General features: G+C 45.3%; 1 protein-coding gene across 4 annotated transcripts in view; it reads right to left on the minus strand.

Moving 5' to 3' along the window:
• Positions 1 to 14,804, minus strand: part of Tgm5 (transglutaminase 5) — a 39,270-nt gene extending 24,466 nt beyond the window's left edge. The window contains exons 1-5 of one of the 4 annotated variants that reach the window (XM_029474447.1): positions 14,626 to 14,804; positions 6,490 to 6,684; positions 5,719 to 5,964; positions 4,059 to 4,177; positions 557 to 685 (exon numbers count right to left, since the gene is read on the minus strand). Coding sequence is in view for 3 of the 4 variants with exons in the window: in XM_021156274.1 (XP_021011933.1) it covers positions 557 to 685; positions 4,059 to 4,177; positions 5,719 to 5,964; positions 6,490 to 6,684; positions 14,626 to 14,635 (699 nt within the window). In the remaining variant the exon portion in view is untranslated. The remainder of the gene's footprint in view (positions 1 to 556; positions 686 to 4,058; positions 4,178 to 5,718; positions 5,965 to 6,489; positions 6,685 to 14,625) is intronic. The other 3 variants (XM_021156274.1, XM_021156275.1, XM_021156276.1) reach the window with 3 other exon arrangements.
• Positions 14,805 to 20,908: the final 6,104 nt, after the last annotated feature.

Genomic DNA, 20,908 nt, shown 5'->3' on the forward strand with positions numbered 1-20,908 from the left:
AGAAGCCATATAGAGAAGCGTTAGAAACAACTAATCCTTCCACAGGACGTGATTCGGGGGTGTGGGGGTGCTGATAGGAAGGACTGCCAGTCTGAGACACAGAAAAGACCTTTGGCCTTACTTTACTGGGGACTTTCCAGACCTGCTGGGGAGAGTCGAAAGTGGGAGGCAAGCTATTCTGACTTAAACATGTATGAATTCATTATCCTATTTCGATTTTCTATAAAGCAGGTGCTTGGCTTTGAACGCTCTAAAAACACATTTGAACCAAGGAAATCTAGAAGTACCGAGATAATTCTCAAACTCAGTGACACTCAGCTTCTGTCCAAAACCATGTAATTTTGCAATTTGCCATTAGTAGAGACAACAGCCCATACCAACTATCCCAGGGTTTAGTTGAGCTAACTCATTTTCCACAGTCAGCTGTCAGTCCCATTCTCAGAGGGGCCCTGTCTTTTGACTCCTCATTCTCCTGTTGCAGGTATAGCCATGAGAAGGCAGAGGTCCCTTTACACAGCTCCCTTCTTCCCTAGGCACGGCACACCAGGGGCCTCACCATGGCACACACAACTCTGCTGATGTAGACAGGGCTTCCTCGAAGGGCACAGTCTGTGGATGGGTCAACCTGGAAGTTCAGGCTCTTCTCTAGCAGCTCCAAGCAGATATCTATGATATTCTCTTCAAACTGCAGGGGATGGGGAGAAAGGGGGCGTCACATTCTTGCCGTGTAGGGACAAATAAAGAAATAGACAATCTACACAGTTCAGATCCCCAGGGCAGTGTAGAATAAAACCCAATTGCAAGGTAGTGTCAAACAAAACGGCTATGATCAGCTTCCCAGGAAGGTGCATGGTTTCAAAGCTACGGTAGCATAACCCACTTGGCATATATGTCCTGAGAGCCAAATGTCTCATGACTCATTTGAAGTAACTGTTGCTACTGAGGTTCCACCCCCCACCCCCAATGAATTTGCCTCATTGGAAAGTCTATTTTTGCCTCTTCCCTCTCCATCTCCACATTCTTGAGGGCCCTCAGGTGCTCTTACTAAAGCCGTCCCTTTTCTTCCACACTTAACAACCCAGCTTATCATTGGCAGCCTACTAAAGGGAGAGAACCAAGCTGCCTTGGCTCACACCTCTCGGTTCTGGACTGACCAATCACAGGTGAGTTCTGGAACACTGTACATGCCCCCCCCCCATGGGCGTGTCTCCTCTGGTTGTCAAACTCAGTTAATACAAGGTAATTGAGACCTATCTTTCCTGCCTTAGTGTTTGCTCTGTCAGTACAAGATCTCTTTACAACACTCAGCTCCAGACCTGGCATGGAGCTCGGTACATAGTACCCCACATATCTTTGTCAAATGACTATAAACAAATTCACTTACTCTTGTGGAATCGTGGTCAATAAGTACAAATAGGCTTCCATTGCCTACCTTCTTTAGGGAAATCACTTCTCTAGTTTACAATGTTTAAAAGGTGTTATAATTTAAAGAATCAAGGTCAAAGCCTCCTTGAGGTGTCCTCCAAGTCCCTTAGATCTGGCTCTGTTGTGAAGCAGTTCCCTCTGAGATTAAAACCTTAAACCTTCCACCGTAAAGCAAAGTTTGTTGTGACACAGATTGTTAAAGGGGAGGTGAAACATTCCATCCTGTAGAGAAGCTCAGAAAGTTAATAACTCAAAGGCTTCAGGAAGTCCCTGAAACTGAAGAGATTCTCTAGGTCCCTCCCTCCCCAAGCCTGTAGAAGCAGTAAGGGCTGCTGATACACACTCTCAGACAAGCTGAGTCCTAGAAAGAGACAAATCATTTCTGCCAAACTGCCTAGAAGAGGCTCAAACCAACAAGCCTATCTGGAAAGACACTCTCCAACCTGTCCATCTGCCTGCAGGCCATGCAGTGTGTTCCAGGTTCCCACTCTTGTGAGCTGTCACCCATGCTGGGATGGGATTTTGTCGATACAACTGTATTTGAGTCATTTCTGCTCCTCTAAGTATCTCATCACTCATAAGTGACCCCCAATAAAACTCTTTGGTTTACTAAGTTAGACTCCAGTGATATCTATACTTTGGTCTGTCATGGGTTCCCTACCTGGAATGAGTAGATCTTTGTTCCTATCTCTCCAGCAGTCCTATTATACAACAGGCTCCCTTCTACTTCTCCAGCCTTTGACCTTGACAGACTCCCACCCCTGCCATTTGTGCTCCAGCTAGACCAAATTGTAATCTTTGCCAAGATGCAGCCCTCTGGCCTTTCCATCCTTGCACATGCCTTCCCTTGTCCTTTGCTTGACTAACTGAGCTCAAGCACAGCATCTTCCCTCCCAGGAAGCTTCTTCAGAATCTCTTGTCAAACGAAGAGATTCCCCTGAGTGTTCCTGGTCCCCAGAACACGCTGTCCCTGTCTCTCAGTCTCACAATTCCACTGTGTGATAAGTAACTGTTCACAAATCCCTCTGTGCTGCCTTTATTTCCACTCTAACACTCACGGTCCACCCAGTACTGAGCAGATTATTCAGTATTTGCTTGATGAAGAAGAAAAACAGAAAGGGAGGGAGCCAGAGCTCCAAAACCTGCCTCTCCTCACTTCTGCCTCTCATTGATGACAACACCCTTAGATGCCCACACTGAGTGAGGATTTGGGACCAGTTGAGACTGCTACATCTTCCCTGGGCTGCAGATACCTTGGCTATGAATGAACCTAATAGTCATGTATTGAGAGTTCTATTTTGGGCAAGACACGGTGAGGAGCCTTTATCCAAGTGATCCAGGGCTCCATGAAGACCTCCATATTGTCCCAGCTGTCACCTCTTCTGAAAGGCCAAAGGCTTCCTCTGCTCCCTCCATACACCCAGAACTGGGGCTCAGCTTAGAGCAGCTTCTTCCCTCCCTGACCTTGGTCTTCCTGGAGCACCTGGCTGGGACTAAAGGTCAAACAGGAGGTAAGTGTTTAGACAGACAAGAGTTGTCAAGCTCTGCGATGAGTTCAGCTGTTTTGCATATGAGGTCACAAGACTACATGTAGAAAACAAAGTGAAGCAGACCCAAGCTGGTAGCAAGACTCACAGCAACCTTCATGTTCTAGATGTTCATTTTGTAATATTTCTTCACACAGGTTTTGTTTTTTTCATTTGTTTGCTTGGTTTTGTTTCCCACACAGGAACTCTGTGGCTTAGGTGAGGTATCCAAGGATGGTCTTAAACTTAAGATCCTCATGCGTCTCCATCCTGAGTTCTAGGATTACAGGGGTGCACCACCACACCCTGTTTATGTGGTACTGGGGATCAAACTCAGGGCTTTGTGCATGTCAGGTAAGTACCAACTGAGTCACACCCTCAACCCCCTGTTTTTCAGAAAGGACTTTTCTATGCATCATAGGCTAGCCTCGAACTAGAAGTTCTCTTGCCTCAGCTTCTCAGTCATTGGTAATACAGGCATTCACCATGGTAACCAGGTTTGCAAAGTTTGCTCTCTCTCTCTCTCTCTCTCTCTCCCTTCCTCTCTCTCTCTCTCTCTCTCTCTCTCTCTCTTTCTTTCTTTCTTTCTTTCTTGTGTTCTAACAATTATGTATTCCTTATAATGAAAAAAGCCTATTGTCAAAACAAATAAGCAAGCAAACAAACAAACTAACAGGCATTGGCATGGGGTCACGGAAGACTGTTCACCAGCTCTGTTTCTGGTACAGATGTCCAGGGGCACATACAGACTGCATATGTGTAATACTGTTTGATACTGGGTTCAGCAGCAGTGTTGTCAGGATAAAGTGACAGAGTAAGAGGTGAGACCCCACAGCAAACTCAGTGTAAGGCACAAATGTCAGATGCGATCATTTCCATTATGATTGCGCCCCACCCCCACCACCCTCTACTGCCCCGTAGCTGCTCCTCCCTTAAATCCTAGTCAAGTAGATGTGACCAGCAAAGAGCCCTCTCTCCTCTCTCTTTTGGCTGCTTCCCTAGCAACCCGAGGTGCTTCTCACACGGGCTCTTTAGTTAGCACAATCAGTTTGCCCTGTCTGGATCCCTTTCCCTAGGAGTTTGGGACGTATGTGGTCTGAGACTCACCTGCCCATAGTTCCAGGGGCATGGGCGGATCCAACTCTTGCTCCCTTGGTAGATGAAGCCATAATCGTTCACAACATACTCCTGCCTCTGGGGTTCACTCTCCAGATACACTGCATCCGCTGGGAATCAAAGTGAGAAGACACAAAGTAGAAGCCACCTTGTGCATTTCTTTCCAAACAGTCCCATAGAATCTGCTCTCTGGAGAGGGCAACTGGGGCTGTTCTGAGAGAAGCTGGTACAGGAAGGACCCCATGCTGAGGTGGGTTCTGTCCAAGCTTTGGACTAGTATGGTGAACAGTAGGAGGTTCATGAATGAAGTCAGAAGTGACCCTGAACTGTAGGGTGGATCTTCCCAGCCAAACATCCCTGGTCCAGTGATGTGGCAGCTGTTGATCATGATTGTACCTGCTTTCTGCCTCTATCCCAATGTTTGTTCTCTCTAGGGCATGGATACAAGCTCAGGAGAGAAGCCATGCATGAGGTCCTCCTGCCACTCAGACAGACCCTATGTTCCCGTGTTCACCTCTGAAGCCCAGTCTTGGAGGCCAAAAGTGTGTGTGTGTGTGTTTGGTTTTGCTGCTGTTGCTGTTGTTTGACAGGGTCTCATTCTGTAGCCAAAACTATGCGGTCCTGTGAAACTCACTATGTGGTCCTGGCCTCAAGCTACAGATGTGTACAAACTTGCACATATTTAAGCATAAGATAGTTCTATAAGGCTACACAGAGAACAGTAACAAGGCTTCCACTGAGAAAATGGAGCTAGGAGACTATCTTAGATTATGTAGACTTTCCTTTCCCCCCTCCCCCTATCTTTCTCTCCCTTCTCTCTCCATCTAAATCTATAATCTATAGCTCCCCTTTATTTTTTTCCTTCCCCTCCCTCCCCTTTCTTTTCTTTCTTTTTTCTTTTTTTCTTTTTTCTCTCTTTTCCTTTTCTCACTTCCTCTCACTTTTATCACTTGCTTCTTTCCTCAGATAATTCAAAATAGTGCGCATTTATTACCTTTAAAATTAAAAAGTCCAAATTAACTTAAAAATAGATAATGGCTGGGCGGTGGTGGCACACATCTTTAATCCCAGAACTTGGGAGGCAATGGCAGGGGGATTTCTGAGTTTGAGGCCAGCCTGGTCTACAAGGTAAGTTCCAGGACAGTCAGGGCTATACAGAGGAAACCTGTCTAAAAAAAAACAAAAAAACAAAACAAAACAAAACAAAAAAGATAATGAAGGTATATGTTAATGGTAGTTAAACATAATAGTTTTTTTTTTTAAGATCTTACTTATTTTGTGTATGAGTGCTATATCTGCATGTATGCCTGCATACCAGAAGAGGTCATCAGATACCAGTATTGATGGTTGTAAGCCACCATGTGGTTGCTGGGAATTGAACTCAGGACCTCTGGAAGAGCAGACAGTGCTCTTCATGACTGAGCCATCTCCTCAGCACCCCCTAATAGTAGTTTACTATTTAATCCAAACATAATTTAGAAATTCTAAATATGTAAATAAACATCAAGATCTCCCCAGCTTAGTTGTTGGAGGTCAGGTACTGAATCCAAGGGATTAAGGAGCTTATGGTGGCCAAGGACCAGGGCCTGGAAACCTGGTGGCACTGACAGAGAGATAGAGGTGAAGGAGCCCGAGCGGGTCCCTGCCCCACCTGGGCACCAGGGATTGAAGAGCAGGATGAACTCCCCCAGCTGGTAGGCAGTGACAAAACCCTGGTAGGAGTCGATCCGAATTTTCAGGAGGTATCGGCCCACGGCTGCTATGGGAGGAGCACAGAGGCTCACTTCCAGGGAGTTGGCCCTGTTGGCTTCCAGGGACGCAATCCAGGGGCTTGGGCCACCACTGCCTGTGAAGCTGAATACTGCCCGAGTCCCTTTGGCCAGATCGGGCAAGGGTCCTAGGAGGGAAGAATAATCAAGACTCTTTATGGTGATCTTCCATTCCTCTAAGAGCCTACTCAATGAACATGCACTAACACAATACACTCCACTTCATACATACATACATACATACACCACACAGATGCTCTACTTTATACATGCATGCATACATACCACACACACGCATATTCCACATATACACTCTACACAGACATTCTTCACTTTATACATACTTCACACACACACACTCCAGTTCACTTCACACATACACACACCACATGGTCCATTTCACACACACACACACCACATAAATACACAATAGATATCACACATATACACACATACCACACATACACCACACATACATACACACACACACACACACACACACACACACACACACGCCACACACACACACACCACATAAATACACAATAGATATCACACATATACACACATACCACACATACATACACACACACAAACACACACACACCACACAAACTACATATGTACACACATCTTGTGGGCCAGTTCCTCACCAGTCTCAGCCACAAACATGATACTGTCCATGCCTGGCTGGAAGCCCCGATTCTTAAAGTACAGGGTGATGGAGAATGCCTGGCCTCGGCGGACAACAAGCCGGTCAACACTGATCTCTTCCGTGTGGTGCTGAACATTGTTCTGGGAGCTCTGGAGGTCTGTGAGGGCCACCTCTAGTCCTGTGATGGGGCAGCCTGGGACAGACAAAAATCAGGGTTGTGAAGACCAGTCCAGTTTTGTTCACACTTATCAGTTATGCAAACTCCAGGAATTAACTTGGCAATTACACTTGAGTTTCCATGTTGGTAGAATAGAGTCTGTAACACTACCTTAATAGATCCAGGTCGGGGATCATATGAGATGCCATGCACACACACCCCTTTCTTTCCTCTTCCTTTCTTTCTTCCTCCTCTACTTCCTTTACCCTCTAGCAACCCCTTCCGTGCACACACCTGTAGGCACATTCGTTTTCTGACTAATTTATTTTGTAGGCCTGCCCAGATTTGATGCTCCCTTCAGCCCAGCCTTCAGATATAGCCTGATCCCCACTTCCTGGGATTCAAGTTACCAGTCTCACTTGTCCTTGAACCTGGGAGCAGGCTTCTGGGTTGCCTGCCTCTAGAACAGCTGCCCCACTTTTAGCAACTTGCTGGTTCTTTACAACCACCAATACCAAGTGTCCAGTGCCCTGATTGTCTGCATACTCAAGATCAGAAAGTCTTCAAGAGCTTCTGCCAAAACAGAGTAAACAAGGTGTTCTCTAGTATGCCTCTCCCAGAGGACAGTATCAGATGGCTTCTTGTTTGACTGTCCTCTTGCCATGGTCCCCAGTCACCTGAGTTCCATCAGGCTCACCCATCTCTTCAGCCTGTCACTTCCTATGTGACCAAGTACTCCCAGCCACCCCTTGCAGTTTGCCTGGGTCAGTTGTCCCTTTCCAAGGGCCCACTCTCCTCATCTCACCCTTAGTGACTTTAATAAGCTCTGAGCGTTTTCCTGCCCCAAGCATCTCTCCCACCACTTCCCTTACCATACCAGCCACCTTCCCTCACAGTTCATCACGCCATCTCTTTTGCTTTAAAAGTCCTAAGGGACTCTCTCCAGTCCGTCGTACATAGCACATTCATTAGCCGTACATGTGATATTTTATTCTCAATTCTCACCACTTCCAGAACTGGTCCTTTCCTCCAGGCAGCCTGTCTTCCTATTCTATTCCTGCTATGGCCTCATTTCAGAACATCCTCTGTCATAGTTAATATGTCAACTTGACACAATCCTAAACACATCTGGGAAGAGGGAATCTTAACTGAGGAACTGCCTCCATCATATTGGCCTCTGGATATGTCTATGGGGCGTTTTCTTGATTGATGGTTGAGGTGGAAGGGCCCAGTCCACTAGTAGTGGAACCATCTCTGGGCAGGTGGTTCTAGGTGGTATAAGATAGGCAGCTGAGCAAGCCGGGGAAGCAAGACAGTAAGCAGACTCTTGCATGGCCTCTGCTTCAGTTCCAGCCTCCAGGTTCCTACCTTGGCTTTCCTCAGTGATGGAGTATAATCTGTTAAGTCAAATAAACCCTTTCCTCCCCTAAGCTGCTTTTGGTCAGTGTTTTAGCACAGCAACAGAAAGCAAATGAGAACATCCCTCCACAGCTCAGCCAAATCCTACCTGTCCCAAAGACCTCCCTCCCTCCCTCCCTCCTTCCCTCCCTCCCTCCCTCCTTCATGAAACCTGCCTGAATGGGTCTACCCTTCTTCCCATTTTGTGCACTCTACAGCACCGAACTGAATCACTCTTAATCTTAACTGCTTACGCTGACTAGTTAATGCCTGTGTCATGCTCATAAGCTCATTTACGTCAATACATTTGTTCTTCTTGAATGTCTGTTCTTCTCAGCCTCAGCATAAGGAATTCAGATATTCTTTGGTTTTTTTTTTTTAAGATTAATTTATTGGTAGTTTATGTGCATTGGTGTTTTGCCTTCAAGTATGTCTGTGTGAGGGTGCCAGATTCTCTGGAACTAGGGTTACAGACAATTGTGAGCTGTCATGTGGGTGCTGGGAATTGAACCCATGTCCTCTGGAAGAGAAGCCAGTGCTCTCAATTACCGAGCCATCTTTGTTATTTCTTCTTGTGTCTCCTTCTACAGCCAAGGCCGGCTGCAAACTCTTGATCCTCTTTGTTCAGGCCTTGGAGCTCTGGGATGGCAGGTATGTGCCACCACACCCAGCTCTTAGCTACTTTTTGTCTGCTTTCCAACATTGGATGTAAGCTGAGGACAGAGATGTATCTGCTTTCTCTTGGCTGTGTGTCGATTAAAAAAACTAATGAACTAAATCGTTTGGCAAAGTCTAACACCCTTTCATGTTAAAAAATTATTCAACAAACTAAGGAGGGAGGGAGTCCCTTATTATGATAAATGGTATCTATAAAAGTCCACAGTTAGTCATATTTAATAGTGAAACACTAAACACTTTCCTGTTAAGATAAAGAACAACTTAAGGATTTGTGTGTTCTTGCCTGCTCCTGTCTTGTTAAAGACAAAGTGTGCTGGAGGTTTCATCCTGGATCATTAGGCAAGGATAAGAGATCAAAGACATTCAGATTAGAAATAAATAAAGTCATCTCCATTCACACATGATGTAAGAATAATAATACTCCAAAATTAGAATTCACAGCAACAAGAGACTTCAGGATGCATGCAATAACAATATGCAAATTCAACTGCATTTTCATATACTTACAATGAATAACCTGAGAAAAATGTAAAAGTAATTTCATTTATAGTAGCAAGAATAGTAACACGTTTCCAATAGAATGCAAAACTTTTTCCACAAATTATCACTTAGAGAAATTCATTTAAATAATGGAAAAATGTTCCATGTCCATGGGTTAGAAGATAGTATCACTCAAATGTCAGTATTATGCTACTGATAGTTGACTCTGGATTCAACACAATACTTATCAAAAACTCAAAAACCCAACTGCCCACCCCATTGATAATACCTACAATGTCAGCCCCTGAACCTAAGTCTCAGGGAGACTCGTAAAAGGGAGGAGAGATTGTAAGAGTCAGAGAACCAGGACACCTGCTGCTAACTGGTGTCTTGTAGACATGACAGAGAAGCTGGGGGAGGGGAGAATATCAATTTTCTTCAGGGAAGAGCTCTACAATTGCTTAGCCAAGCCAATTCCAAGTTGTCAGTCCTAAGCACACGTATATACAAGTAACACTAAATGACTTCAGAAGGTTTTGTACGTATGTTAATGTATCCGTGACAATAACAACTAAAGAAGAAGCGATCATGAGTTTCAGAGGGCTGGTGGCATGGGAGGGGTTGCAGGGGGATAAAAGTCTCAAAAATGTTTAATTGAACATTTTAAGCTCAGCTGCCATTTTGCAGGAATTAACAAGTGGATCATAAAATTATGTGAGGAGAAGAAGAAAGGATCCATAATAGTCAACACAATCTTTTTCTTTCTTCTTGGAGGGGAAGGCTACCAGAGTATCTTGCTATGTAGCCTAGAACTCATAACAGTCCTCCTGCCTCAGCCTCCAGTGTGTTGGGATTACAGTCATTCACTATGTTCAGCACTAAGGCAATCTTAAAACAAAGGGCTTGCACATCTACACTTTAAGTTTTACTATAAAGCTAGTAGTAATCAAGGCAATGTGGGGGCAGCATTAGCATGGACACAGATCAGTGTATATGGGACAACACCAAATTCACTCAGGTGGGGTTTAAAAATTAATTTTATGTAACTACACTGTAGCTGTCTTCAGACACACCAGGAGAGGGAGTCAGATCTTATTACGGATGGTTATGAACCACCATGTGGTTGCTGGGATTTGAACGCAGGACCTTCAGAACAGCAGTCAGTGCTCTTAACCACTAAGCCATCTCTGCAGACCCTCAGGTGGTTTTATATGTGTGTATTAAACAGTAATAGTATAAGAAGAGGCCATGAAGCCGGGCGTCATGGTGCACGTCTTTAATCCCAGCACTCCGGAGGCAGAGGCAGGCAGATATCTGAGTCCGAGGCCAGCCTGGTCTACAAAGTGAGTTCCAGGACAGCCAGAGCTATATGGAGAAACCCTGTCTCAAAAAACAAACAAACAAACAAACAAACAAACAAACAAACAAACAAACAAGAAGAGGCCATGAATGTGAAAGGGATGTATTAACACTAGATGTAAGGGAAAAAGGACAGAAACCTACCTACTCCATCCTGGCCTTGATTTAAAAAAAGGAATGGACCAGATTAATTGGTGTAATCCAACACCCTTGAATATAGAAAAATTCTCTTCAAAAAATGGTGTTGGGATAAATGAATATTCACATGTGAAAAATGAAGTGTCAGGACTGTCAGCTCTGTAGATAAGAGCACAGGATGCTCTTGCAGAGGACCCAGGTTCAGTTCTCAGCACCCACCTGACAGCTCATAAGTCCCTGTAACTCCAGGTCCAGGGGATCTCATGCCTTCTTCTGACTCCTGTGGGCACCAAGCATACACATGGTGCCCATACAAATATCCAGGGAAACACTAATACATATAAAGTAAAGAAATAAATACTAGAAATGTTAATAAAAAAGAATGAAGTTCACTTCCCACTTCGCTGATATAAAAAGAAAATAACTCAATGGGTCAAAGATCTGGATGTGAGAGCTAAAACCCATAGAAGAAAACAGCTACATCCTCCTCATCTTGAACTAGGCAACGGCCTCTTAGTCAGGAGAAGCAGAATCAGTGGGGAAACTTGAGTAAGTTGGACTTCACAGAACTTAACAACATTTCTCCTTTAATGTTATAATAATGTGAAAATATAATCCACAGAATGTGAGGATGTATTTGTAAATCATATAGCTAATAAGGTATTTGTAACTAGGTAGATGGATGGATGGATGGATGGATGGATCAATCCGACAAAACAAAAATAAGGAGCCCAAATGGAAAACTGGGTACCTGTATCTAATAAGATGGCTCACTAGTGAGTAGGTGAAGCACGTATTGCATAAGGCTAACAACCTAATTTTATCCCTGGGACCCATGTGGTAAACGAAAAGAACCAACTCCTGAAGATTGTCCCATGGCTGCTAAATGCTCCTTATGGCCTGTCTCCCCACCCAATGTGGGCACCAGTGTGAATAGATCTTTCTCTAAACGAGATAGGAAAAAGACACTAAGCACATGGAAGGACGCTCAGGTTGTTAGGCAAACATACCTGAACTGTTACTTCACACCTGTGAGGATGCTATGGTAAGAAAACAGACACTAGCAAGTGCTGGCAGGATGCAGTACTTTGAGACACTCATACTTTGCTTGTGGTTTTACAAAATGACACGGCACTTTGGAGAACACTAGCAGTTCCTTAAAATGTTGACCGCAGTTATCATATGATCTAGCTTCTTACAGTACACCACCATACAGTGAACGTACACACTCACACCAAAACCACATGCAGATGCTGATAGCAACATTATACAGGGATACCTGAAAAGTTCAAACAACACAAATATCTACCAGCTGATGAATAAAGAATATGGACTTGTGTAAGCTGAGCACATTACAACATGAATGGACCTTAAAAACATTATAGTGTTGAAAGGAATCAGACCTAAGAGGGCTCATTTTGTATGATGCCTTTTCTATGAAATGGCTGCAGGATTTGAAAATAGATTAAGGACCTGAATGCCTCTCTTCTCTTTCTCCTCCTCCTCCTCTTCCTCTTCCTCCTCTTCCTCCTCCTCTTCCTTCTAAGACAGGTCCTCTCTACATAGCTACACAGTCTTGGCTGTCTCGGAACACATTCTGTAGACCAGACTGACTTCAAACTCTCAGAGATACTTCTGCCTCTGCCTCCAGAGTGCTGGGATTAAAGGCGTGCACCACCACACCTGGCTCTGGACCACTTCTTTCTGAGATGATGATGTTTTGAGACTAGATAATCATGACACTTTCAGAACTGCATGAGCACACTTAATATTGACTTGACATATATAGGTGCATAGGTTCATGGACATGTTTGCTAATTGAAGAATTCTCTATCTTATGTAAAACCAGTTGCATTTATTTCATGGTTTAGATTCTCTCAGTAATTTATCTGGGTCCTGTCTACTATCTAGCCTTTACCACACTTTGTCTTATGTTAAACACAGCTTTGTGTCTCAAGGCAGAATTTCTTTCATTGCCCAACAGCTGCTGTCCATTGCTGACTTTCACTCATGTTCAGAAGAACATCCTAGCCTTGCCAATAGGAAAATAACTTGACTTTTTCTGATAATAATGAAGAAAAGAAGGAGGAAGAGGAGGGTGAGGAAGAGAAGGAGAAGAAGGAGAGGAGGAGGAGGAGGAGGAGAAGGAGGAGGAGGAGGAGAAGGAGGAGGAGGAGGTGAAGGAGGAGGAGGAGGAGAAAGAGGCCGGGTGGTGGTGCACGCCTTTAATCCCAGCACTCCGGAGGCAGAGGCAGGCAGATATCTGAGTTCAAGGCCAGCCTGGTCTACAAAGTGAGTTTCAGGACAGCCAGGGTTATAAAGAGAAACCCTGTCTCGAAAAAGAAGAAGAAGAAGAAGAAGAAGAAGAAGAAGAAGAAGAAGAAGAAGAAGAAGAAGAAGAAGAAGAAGAAGAAGAAGAAGAAGNAAGAAGAAGAAGAAGAAGAAGAAGAAGAAGAAGAAGAAGAAGAAGAAGAAGAAGAAGAAGAAGAAGAAGAAGAAGAAGAAGAAGAAGAGGTGCAGGAGCAGCAGCAGCAGCAGGAGCAGCAGCAGCTCATCCCTTAGGAGACCAGTTGACTGAGCAAAGAGCACTAACTGGCTCAGGTCTGTGCATGACTAAGGTTACCCATCAGGTGGAGCAACACCTGCCTAACAGGAAGCACTTCAAACACATCCTATTCTCCAGAGACACTACAGGCCAAGTCAACCTCCAACTATGACACATGGATGCTCTGCACCCAAACATTGTGCTTAGCTTTCATTTTCATGACCAAACAATATTCCATTATTTTGAAATACCATATTTTGCTTATCTATGTTCAAATGGTATGTTCATTTTTGATTAGAGTACTTCTTGAAGTGAGGAGAGAAAGAAAGAAATAACAAGGAAGTAACCGGGGAAGAACTTACAAAGTTGGTGATCATCATAACTATCTAGAGAGACATTTCCTCATGAGTACCCAGAAGCACGCATAAGGACGCTGACTGTAAAACTGCTTCTCTATCTAAAAAAAAATGGGGATAATCTAAGCATCCATTAAAAGAAGACAAGATGAATAGATCATACACTGTAGAATACCATGCAAAATGGAAACTGCTGAGAGGTAGACCTAATGCTACAAGACATGCTATTAGTGAAAAAAATAAGTTTATATTTATATAGTATGAGAATATCTGGATTTGTAACATGTGTTGATCCAACTGATTACATTCAGCACTTACACAAATGCTAATGTCTCCACCAAAGACTGGAGACAACAACGGTTATTCAAGATGAAGTTGAGGTACTTAGAACTTTACCTGCAATCATTACTTTATTTTACTCTAATTCAGTCCTCATATATTTCCTTTGTAATTGAATTTTTACATTTTACATAAAATTCACGAAATAGTAAAATATTTATTATATTGTTTATAGTAAATAGAAGTGACCTTGTCACACTGGTAGAGTAAGTTAAAATGCATCCCTTAGAGTTGGCTTCATGTAATCATTTCATCTTCAGAGTGTTCTTCATCTAGACAAAAGAGGATGATGTAAACAGAAAAGGATGATGGGAAAAGAAAAGACAGGAGGATTTATAGAACTTTAACATGGTCTGAACCCTGACACGGAGGCAGGAAGCACAGAAGAGACTTGGCCAGTGTGAAGAAGTTAGCTAGTGTCACAGGACAGGAATCCTAATGCCCTAATGCCCTAATCCCTTGCCTTGCTCATCCACTCTATTGTGGAGGAGGCATGGTAGCATGCAGCCGTGTTTGCCTTCACCCTGCCTCCTGGTTCTTAGGGGACCAATGAATCCTGAGGGCTCTTGGCTTCCTGCCTAGATCAGCTTATTATTGTCCTTATTGTTTATCCAACCTCCTGCCCTTGATGTCTCTGGATCTTCACTGTCCCCATTTTCTACCCACCGCGTGTGGCTTCCCTACCTTGGGCCATGGTGGCTCCTCCTGGCTCCTGGGCTGCTCCCCCACAGACAGCTGGATGGATTGGAGCTTCAGGAAACTGATCCTGGAGTGGCTGCTTCCCCTTCCATGCCGAGGCTCGAGAGACACTGGAGGTGGGGCCAGCTGCTGCACTGCCACCTCTGACAGGGCAGAGCACAACTGGTTTTCTCACTTGTGCTCTGCCCTCTGGTTTTTCTTGGCAGTGTTGCACAGCTGAGAGGAGGTGTGGAGGCTGTGGTTCCATCAGGGCTTTTGTGCTATTGGACTTTCGATAGCTCTCGGGCAGTGGTGCTATGGTCAGGGAGCCAGGAGGAACTGGTGAACAGATGGGGCCTCCATGGGGATGAAGGGGACTGTGTCTCTGCGGGAAAGAGTGTCAGGGCCCGAGTTGTGAGACTATTACTCCCAACCAAGAGAGCCTTGGCCAGCCCTTGCACTTGAGCCCTCTGTTTCTGGAGTGTAAGCACAAACAGAACCCACTCTGGACTGTCCTTGGTATGACTTTTTTTTCAGGCAGCGGCACTATTTCAAGTGAGACCTTCCAGGCCCACAGTGAATCTCAAATAAAACTAGCAGAGGTGGGGCTGGAGAGGGAGTCCAGAAATTAAGAGTGTGGGCTATTTTCCCCGGGGATCTGAGCGTGAGTCCCGGGATTTTCCTGGGGCAGGGGAGGCTCACACTGTATTAAATGCCAGTTCCAGGTTATCTGGTGTCCTTCTCTCGCCTCCTGCAGGCACCAGGCATGCATGTGGCACATACATACATACATACATACATACATACATACATACACATAAAATTAAAAGTTTTTAAATGAATGAAAAAGACAAGATAAGAATGTAGCTTCCTGATAAAGTGATCCTCCCTCAATACCCAAGGCACTCAGAGAGGGGGTCGTGGGGGGCTATGTTGTATTAAGGAGCAAGTCAGAAAGGGCGAAGATAAAGCAGGATCCTGTGTGAAGAAGTGGGCGGGATACCCACCCACTCTGCCTTTCCTCCCTTGACTTACTTCTTCCTGTGTCTCCTGATTTCTAGGTCCTCTGAGGAACTTATCCATAGGGGTCATTTTCTTTCCTGTGTTTTCAATTCTCTGTGGCTAATCAGCTTTTATAACGTACAGACACATAAATACAGTTCTCCAAGGTCATTGGTTTGCTGCTGTGCTGGGGATTGAACCCAGGACCTCAAGCATGCTGAGTGGCCACCTGTGGCCCCAACTCACTTTCTAACACATTTGCACACACCTTCAGTACTCAGCTTCCCTCAGCCTATTAGCCCCTGGGGCTGCTGCCTTTCCTCCCAGTTCTGTCTGCTCAGTGCTCGTGTACTGCTTTGCTCTCCCCGCTTCACCTCCTCCCATCTACTTTCTGTCCCCAGTCCCCTGACACGTCTCATCTACTCCCTCTGAAGGCCAGGAACCCTTGCCTGCTTTTATCTTGAGGAACCTTCTAGAACTCTGAGCATGCAGACCCTTCTCTCTTCCACTCCTTCCCTCCCGTCCCTCTCTTCCCTCCTCTCTCTCTCTCTCTCTCTCTCTCTCTCTCCCATTATCTCTCCTCTCTTTCATTTCTCTTTTTATTTCCCTGCCACCACCTAGTCTGTCATTTTCTTCTCATGCCCACATTGGTGCTCCTCAGGGCTGTCTCAGGAACTCACCTGTTCTCCCTCTACCCTCCACCCCATGACTTAGGTGATCCCCAGAACTGTGACCTGCAGTCCCCTCTTCTTTGCCAACTTGTGATGCTTGACGCCCAGTGCATCCAAGTGATTCCTTCCCTGCTTTCTCTTAGCACAGCTGCCTTTTCTCCTGCGTTTCTGGTCTTGGTGGTGAGGATACTGCACAGAGGCCATGAAGGTGAGATCAGGGCCATTTCTCTTCTCGGTGCCTCCCTTGGTCCAGATCAACCCCTGATTAACTCCACATCTGCCTCTTCCCCTCGTGTCCCTCAACTCTGCTTCACTGAAATACCAGCTTGTCTAGATAACAACACCTCGACGACTTCCCACCCTCCTTTATCCAGATTCTTTACTACTGATTTTGTCTGAAGAGCCAGTTCAAACAAACAGTCCCCTGCTCAAGATCCAACAATGAATGAGGTCTAAACTTCTCAGCATCCCCACAAGCCATTGAGGATCATCTTTCTCTCCCCTACTGGATCTCAGGTAGGCCAATGCCCCCTCAGTTCTCTGATGGAGACCTCTCTCTCTCTCTCTCTCTCTCTCTCACACACACACACACACACACACACACACACACACACACATTCTCTGTCTTGCCTACTTTCTCTATGCCTCTGACTAGATCATCATCCTAGGAAGCCTTCCAAACATTTTCTACCAAACTGGAGTTTGAACTACTAGGCTAGCCTTTGAATGCCGCAGAACTCCATTTAAAAAAAAAAAAAAAAGAAAGAAACTGGTTAATTTTGTATCTAAAATATAGCCACTTGCCCATTTCATATTAGTTGCCTGGTGGAGTGGATAAATTGAAAGATGGCCCAGGCATGAACAAAGGATCAGTCCCTGAACCACGGCCACACGCAGAGATAAGAACAGGCAGAGGCAGGAAGATGAGCAGCGGCCAGGGTGAGCAGGACTTGAGAGTAGTGGTGGCTGAGCACAGTGAGTGGCCTGCCCCTGCCTCCGGCCCTCCCCATACAGTTACCAGAGTGGGTAGGGCCAGAAGCTGGGCCCTGGCATCTCTAACAAGCCAGGCTTGGCTTCCTGTCCTCAACAAGCCAATTAAACAGATAATAGTGAAAGGAGTCGTTAATTCAATGTGGCCACACTGGGAAAACAAACAAAGATATCCAGGGACACAAACCCTTCACGTTCGTATTTGAGACCTGATATGAAGTTCAAGAAGTTTGTATAGGGAGGGATGGCTCAGTGGTTAAGAGTACTTGCTGCTCTTGCAAAAGACTAGAGTTTGGGTCCCAGCATCCACATGGAAGCTCACAACTCCAGTAACTCCACTTCCAGGGGGCACAGTGCCCTCTTCTGACCTACATGGGCACTGCACTCAAGTATACAAACCCACACTCAGACATGCATACACAAATAGCAAATTAAAATAAACGTGAAATATTTTTTATAGTTTTTTTTAACACAGGGTCTATAAAGCAATTTTAATTCTGGGTAAATCATTATTGTTATGTGTCGATGAAACCTGGGACAAGACAAGTCTCACTCAGTACCTGTGACTCCTCCCAGCTCTCCTCACCCCTGCCTCCTACCCTAAACCTCTCCCTCTCAAAGGCTTCTCTTCCCCAGCCTAGTCACAAATCTATGGCTAATCAGTCCCGTTTTGGCCTCTTGGCTAGGGCACATCTCTCAGTCGGCTGCTCTGCTCTTGTGCACGCGCGCTCTCTCTCTCTCTCTTCCTCTCTCTCTCTCTCTACTTTCATGGTCCACTTTAGTCTGCCTGCTATGTTCAGCCTGGTCTCTTCCCTTTGCCTGCTCCCTCACTCATCTCTACAGTAAGAATGCACTCCACACTTGGGGAGTGCTCATGTCTGTCTCCTCTCATTTCACCCGATTACTTCTTTAGGTAAAGACTGTATAGTGAATATTTGAATATTTGTAGGTTTTATTATTTAAAACTACATGGAAATATTTAAGGAACATAAAAGAGAAACCACACTGCTGTTGGCACCATGAGCACCACCGCCCAGTGAGCTTCTTTCTCCTACCTCCAACATTCATTTTATTTTCTTTATTTTTGAGATTATCATACACTTACTCCATCCCCACCCACTTTCAAACTCTCCCAGATATTCCTCATTGCTTTTTCAAATTCATGGCCTTCCCCCCCCCCAATAACTATCGTTAATGTGCATATATGGATTTACATACATTCCTAAATACAGCCTGCTCAGTCTGTCTAATGTTACTTGCATGCATGTTTTCAAGGCTCTTCCCTGGGGCAGACTATCTCTCCCACTCCCAGCATTCCTCAGTTGCCTGTCATTGTGTAGGTTTGGGACCTGTGGGCCTGTCCTCTGGTCCCTCAGTCTGCCGTGGCCCGCCTCCATTTTGTCTACCTATTGTTGTAGCCCTCATTCAGCTGATATTTTAAAATAAATATGCATAGCTAAGCAGCCCCAGCCAAGGTGTGGTCTATTGTTTCTTCTCCAAGTCTCTCCAGCAGGTTCGTCAGAACTGTGTGAAATCTCTTTCCTCACTGGCTGGCGCCAGAAGTCAGACTTCTCTGTCTTCCAGCGTAAGATTCCTGGAGATATTCCAATTCCTTGGAATTCATTGTTTCACAATCTGATTGTCAAAGGGTACAGGTGTCTTTTAGAGTATCTTCACTCCTAGGGCAGTTGTAATACCTGGAGCAGAGGTCGGGGCATTCATGTCCATCCTGCCCAGAGAATTTATGGTCAGGAGGCACCTGTGTATGGGTGCCACTGGATCAGAAAGGGGAGAGGAAAAAACCACAGCGGGACAACTCTTTCAAAACTGCTTCCTGCTGCAGAGAGCTGTTCTTTAGCTTCCCAATAAATTTCGTGTGCCCTTCTAAAAAAGAAAGAAATCAACAAAAGATTAAAGGGGGGGGGGCGGTTGGAGAGATGGCTCAGCAGTTAAAGAGCACTGCCTGCTCTTGCAGAGGCCCCAGGTTTGGTTCCCAGCACCCACATGGAGGCTCACAGCCATCTATAACTCCAGTTCCAGGAGAGCTAATGTCCTCTCCTGACCTCTACAGGCACTAAGCATGCACACAGTGAACAGGTATACATGCAGGCAACAACCACACACACAATTTTTAAAAATAAAAATAAAAAGGAATAAAAGAAAGAAAACCCCCACCTCTGCGCCCCAAAACAAAGAAAGAAAGAAAGAAAGAAAGAAAGAAAGAAAGAAAGAAAGAAAGAAAGAAAGAAAAACAGAGCCACAGAGGCACAGAGTCCATCTGGGACCAGGAAAGCAATAGTGACTCTTTTGCCTGGACCTTGTATCTGAATAAGACCTGGGCTAAGCCGGGCGTGGTGGCGCACGCCTTTAATCCCAGCACTTGGGAGGCAGAGGCAGGTGGATTTCTGAGTTCGAGGCTAGCCTGGTCTACAAAGTGAGTTCCAGGACAGCCAGGACTATACAGAGAAACCCTGTCTCGAAAAAACCAAAAAAAAAAAAAAAAACCAAAACCTGGGCTCTGTGCCCAAGGAGGTAATTTATAGGTTTAGCCTTCCATTAGGTTCCTGTAGACCATTAGTCACTGGGTGTGGGGGAAGTATGGGGTGACAGGGAGGTAGCTCTGATCCCAGCAGCATGTCCCTTGTTCAGAGTAGCTGGGCTAAATCCATGAGCAGCTGACTTTCCTCTGTGGACTGAGGCAGGGCTGTGTCCTTGGGACTGGGACACCTGAGTAGATCACTTATCTGTCACCCCCAGGGAACAGGCCAGATCAACCAGGGGCATGAGGAGGAAGCGCCAGACCTTTCTAAGACCCAGAGAAACCTGGGAACTGATTCCAGCCTTGCCAGGAATTTCTGGTATGCCCCTGAGAATGTTCTGGTCTCCTGGTATGTAGCTCCTGGTTTAGGTCTAGGGAGATGGTGCTGAGGGTCTGATGGTGCTGAACCACAAAGGTCAGCTGGAATCAGAAGACCCAAGTGAACTTTTTGCCCCCCCCCCAACCCTCAGAAATAGAGGCACCAAGAAAGTAAAGGGATTAGGGTACCTCACACTTTACTGTTGAATCCACTTTCTCATCTGACCTTCACAGCAACCTGTAACTGTCATTGTCACTTCATATCTGGGGCATCTAAGGTCTCTCCATGGAATCCAGAGAACTTTGGTTTGTTTGACACATTGCTACTAGGTATCATGGACCCTGAAACTCTCAGCCTAAATGTCTCACATACCCCAAAATTCTCAGCCCAAATGTCTTGAGCAACACAGACTCTATCCACCCTGTCTAGACAGTCTGGAGCTGTGCAGCTGGCCTGACATGTGCCAACTCCTTGCTCCAGTGCCTGAGCATTTCTTTTGCCACCTTTGCCCACAGGAGTCCCTACCTGGCTTCATTGATTGGCTCCACTGGGTTGCTGTGAAGTAAAGGATATGGACTCTTTGGATTCTAATCTCTGGGTGTACCATGCAATAGAATGAACATCGTACTCTGGGCCTATGGGATGACCCACTGGAAAGGAACTTTGAGATAACCTAGCTCATGTAAGCAAGGAAAGGAAACAAAACCAGAGGGTTTGCAGAGAGAGAGAGAGAGAGAGAGAGAGAGAGAGAGAGAGAGAGAGAGAGAG

The sequence above is a fragment of the Mus caroli genome, chromosome 2, assembly GCF_900094665.2.
Source record: "Mus caroli chromosome 2, CAROLI_EIJ_v1.1, whole genome shotgun sequence".
In the NCBI taxonomy this organism is placed as follows: domain Eukaryota; kingdom Metazoa; phylum Chordata; class Mammalia; order Rodentia; family Muridae; genus Mus; species Mus caroli.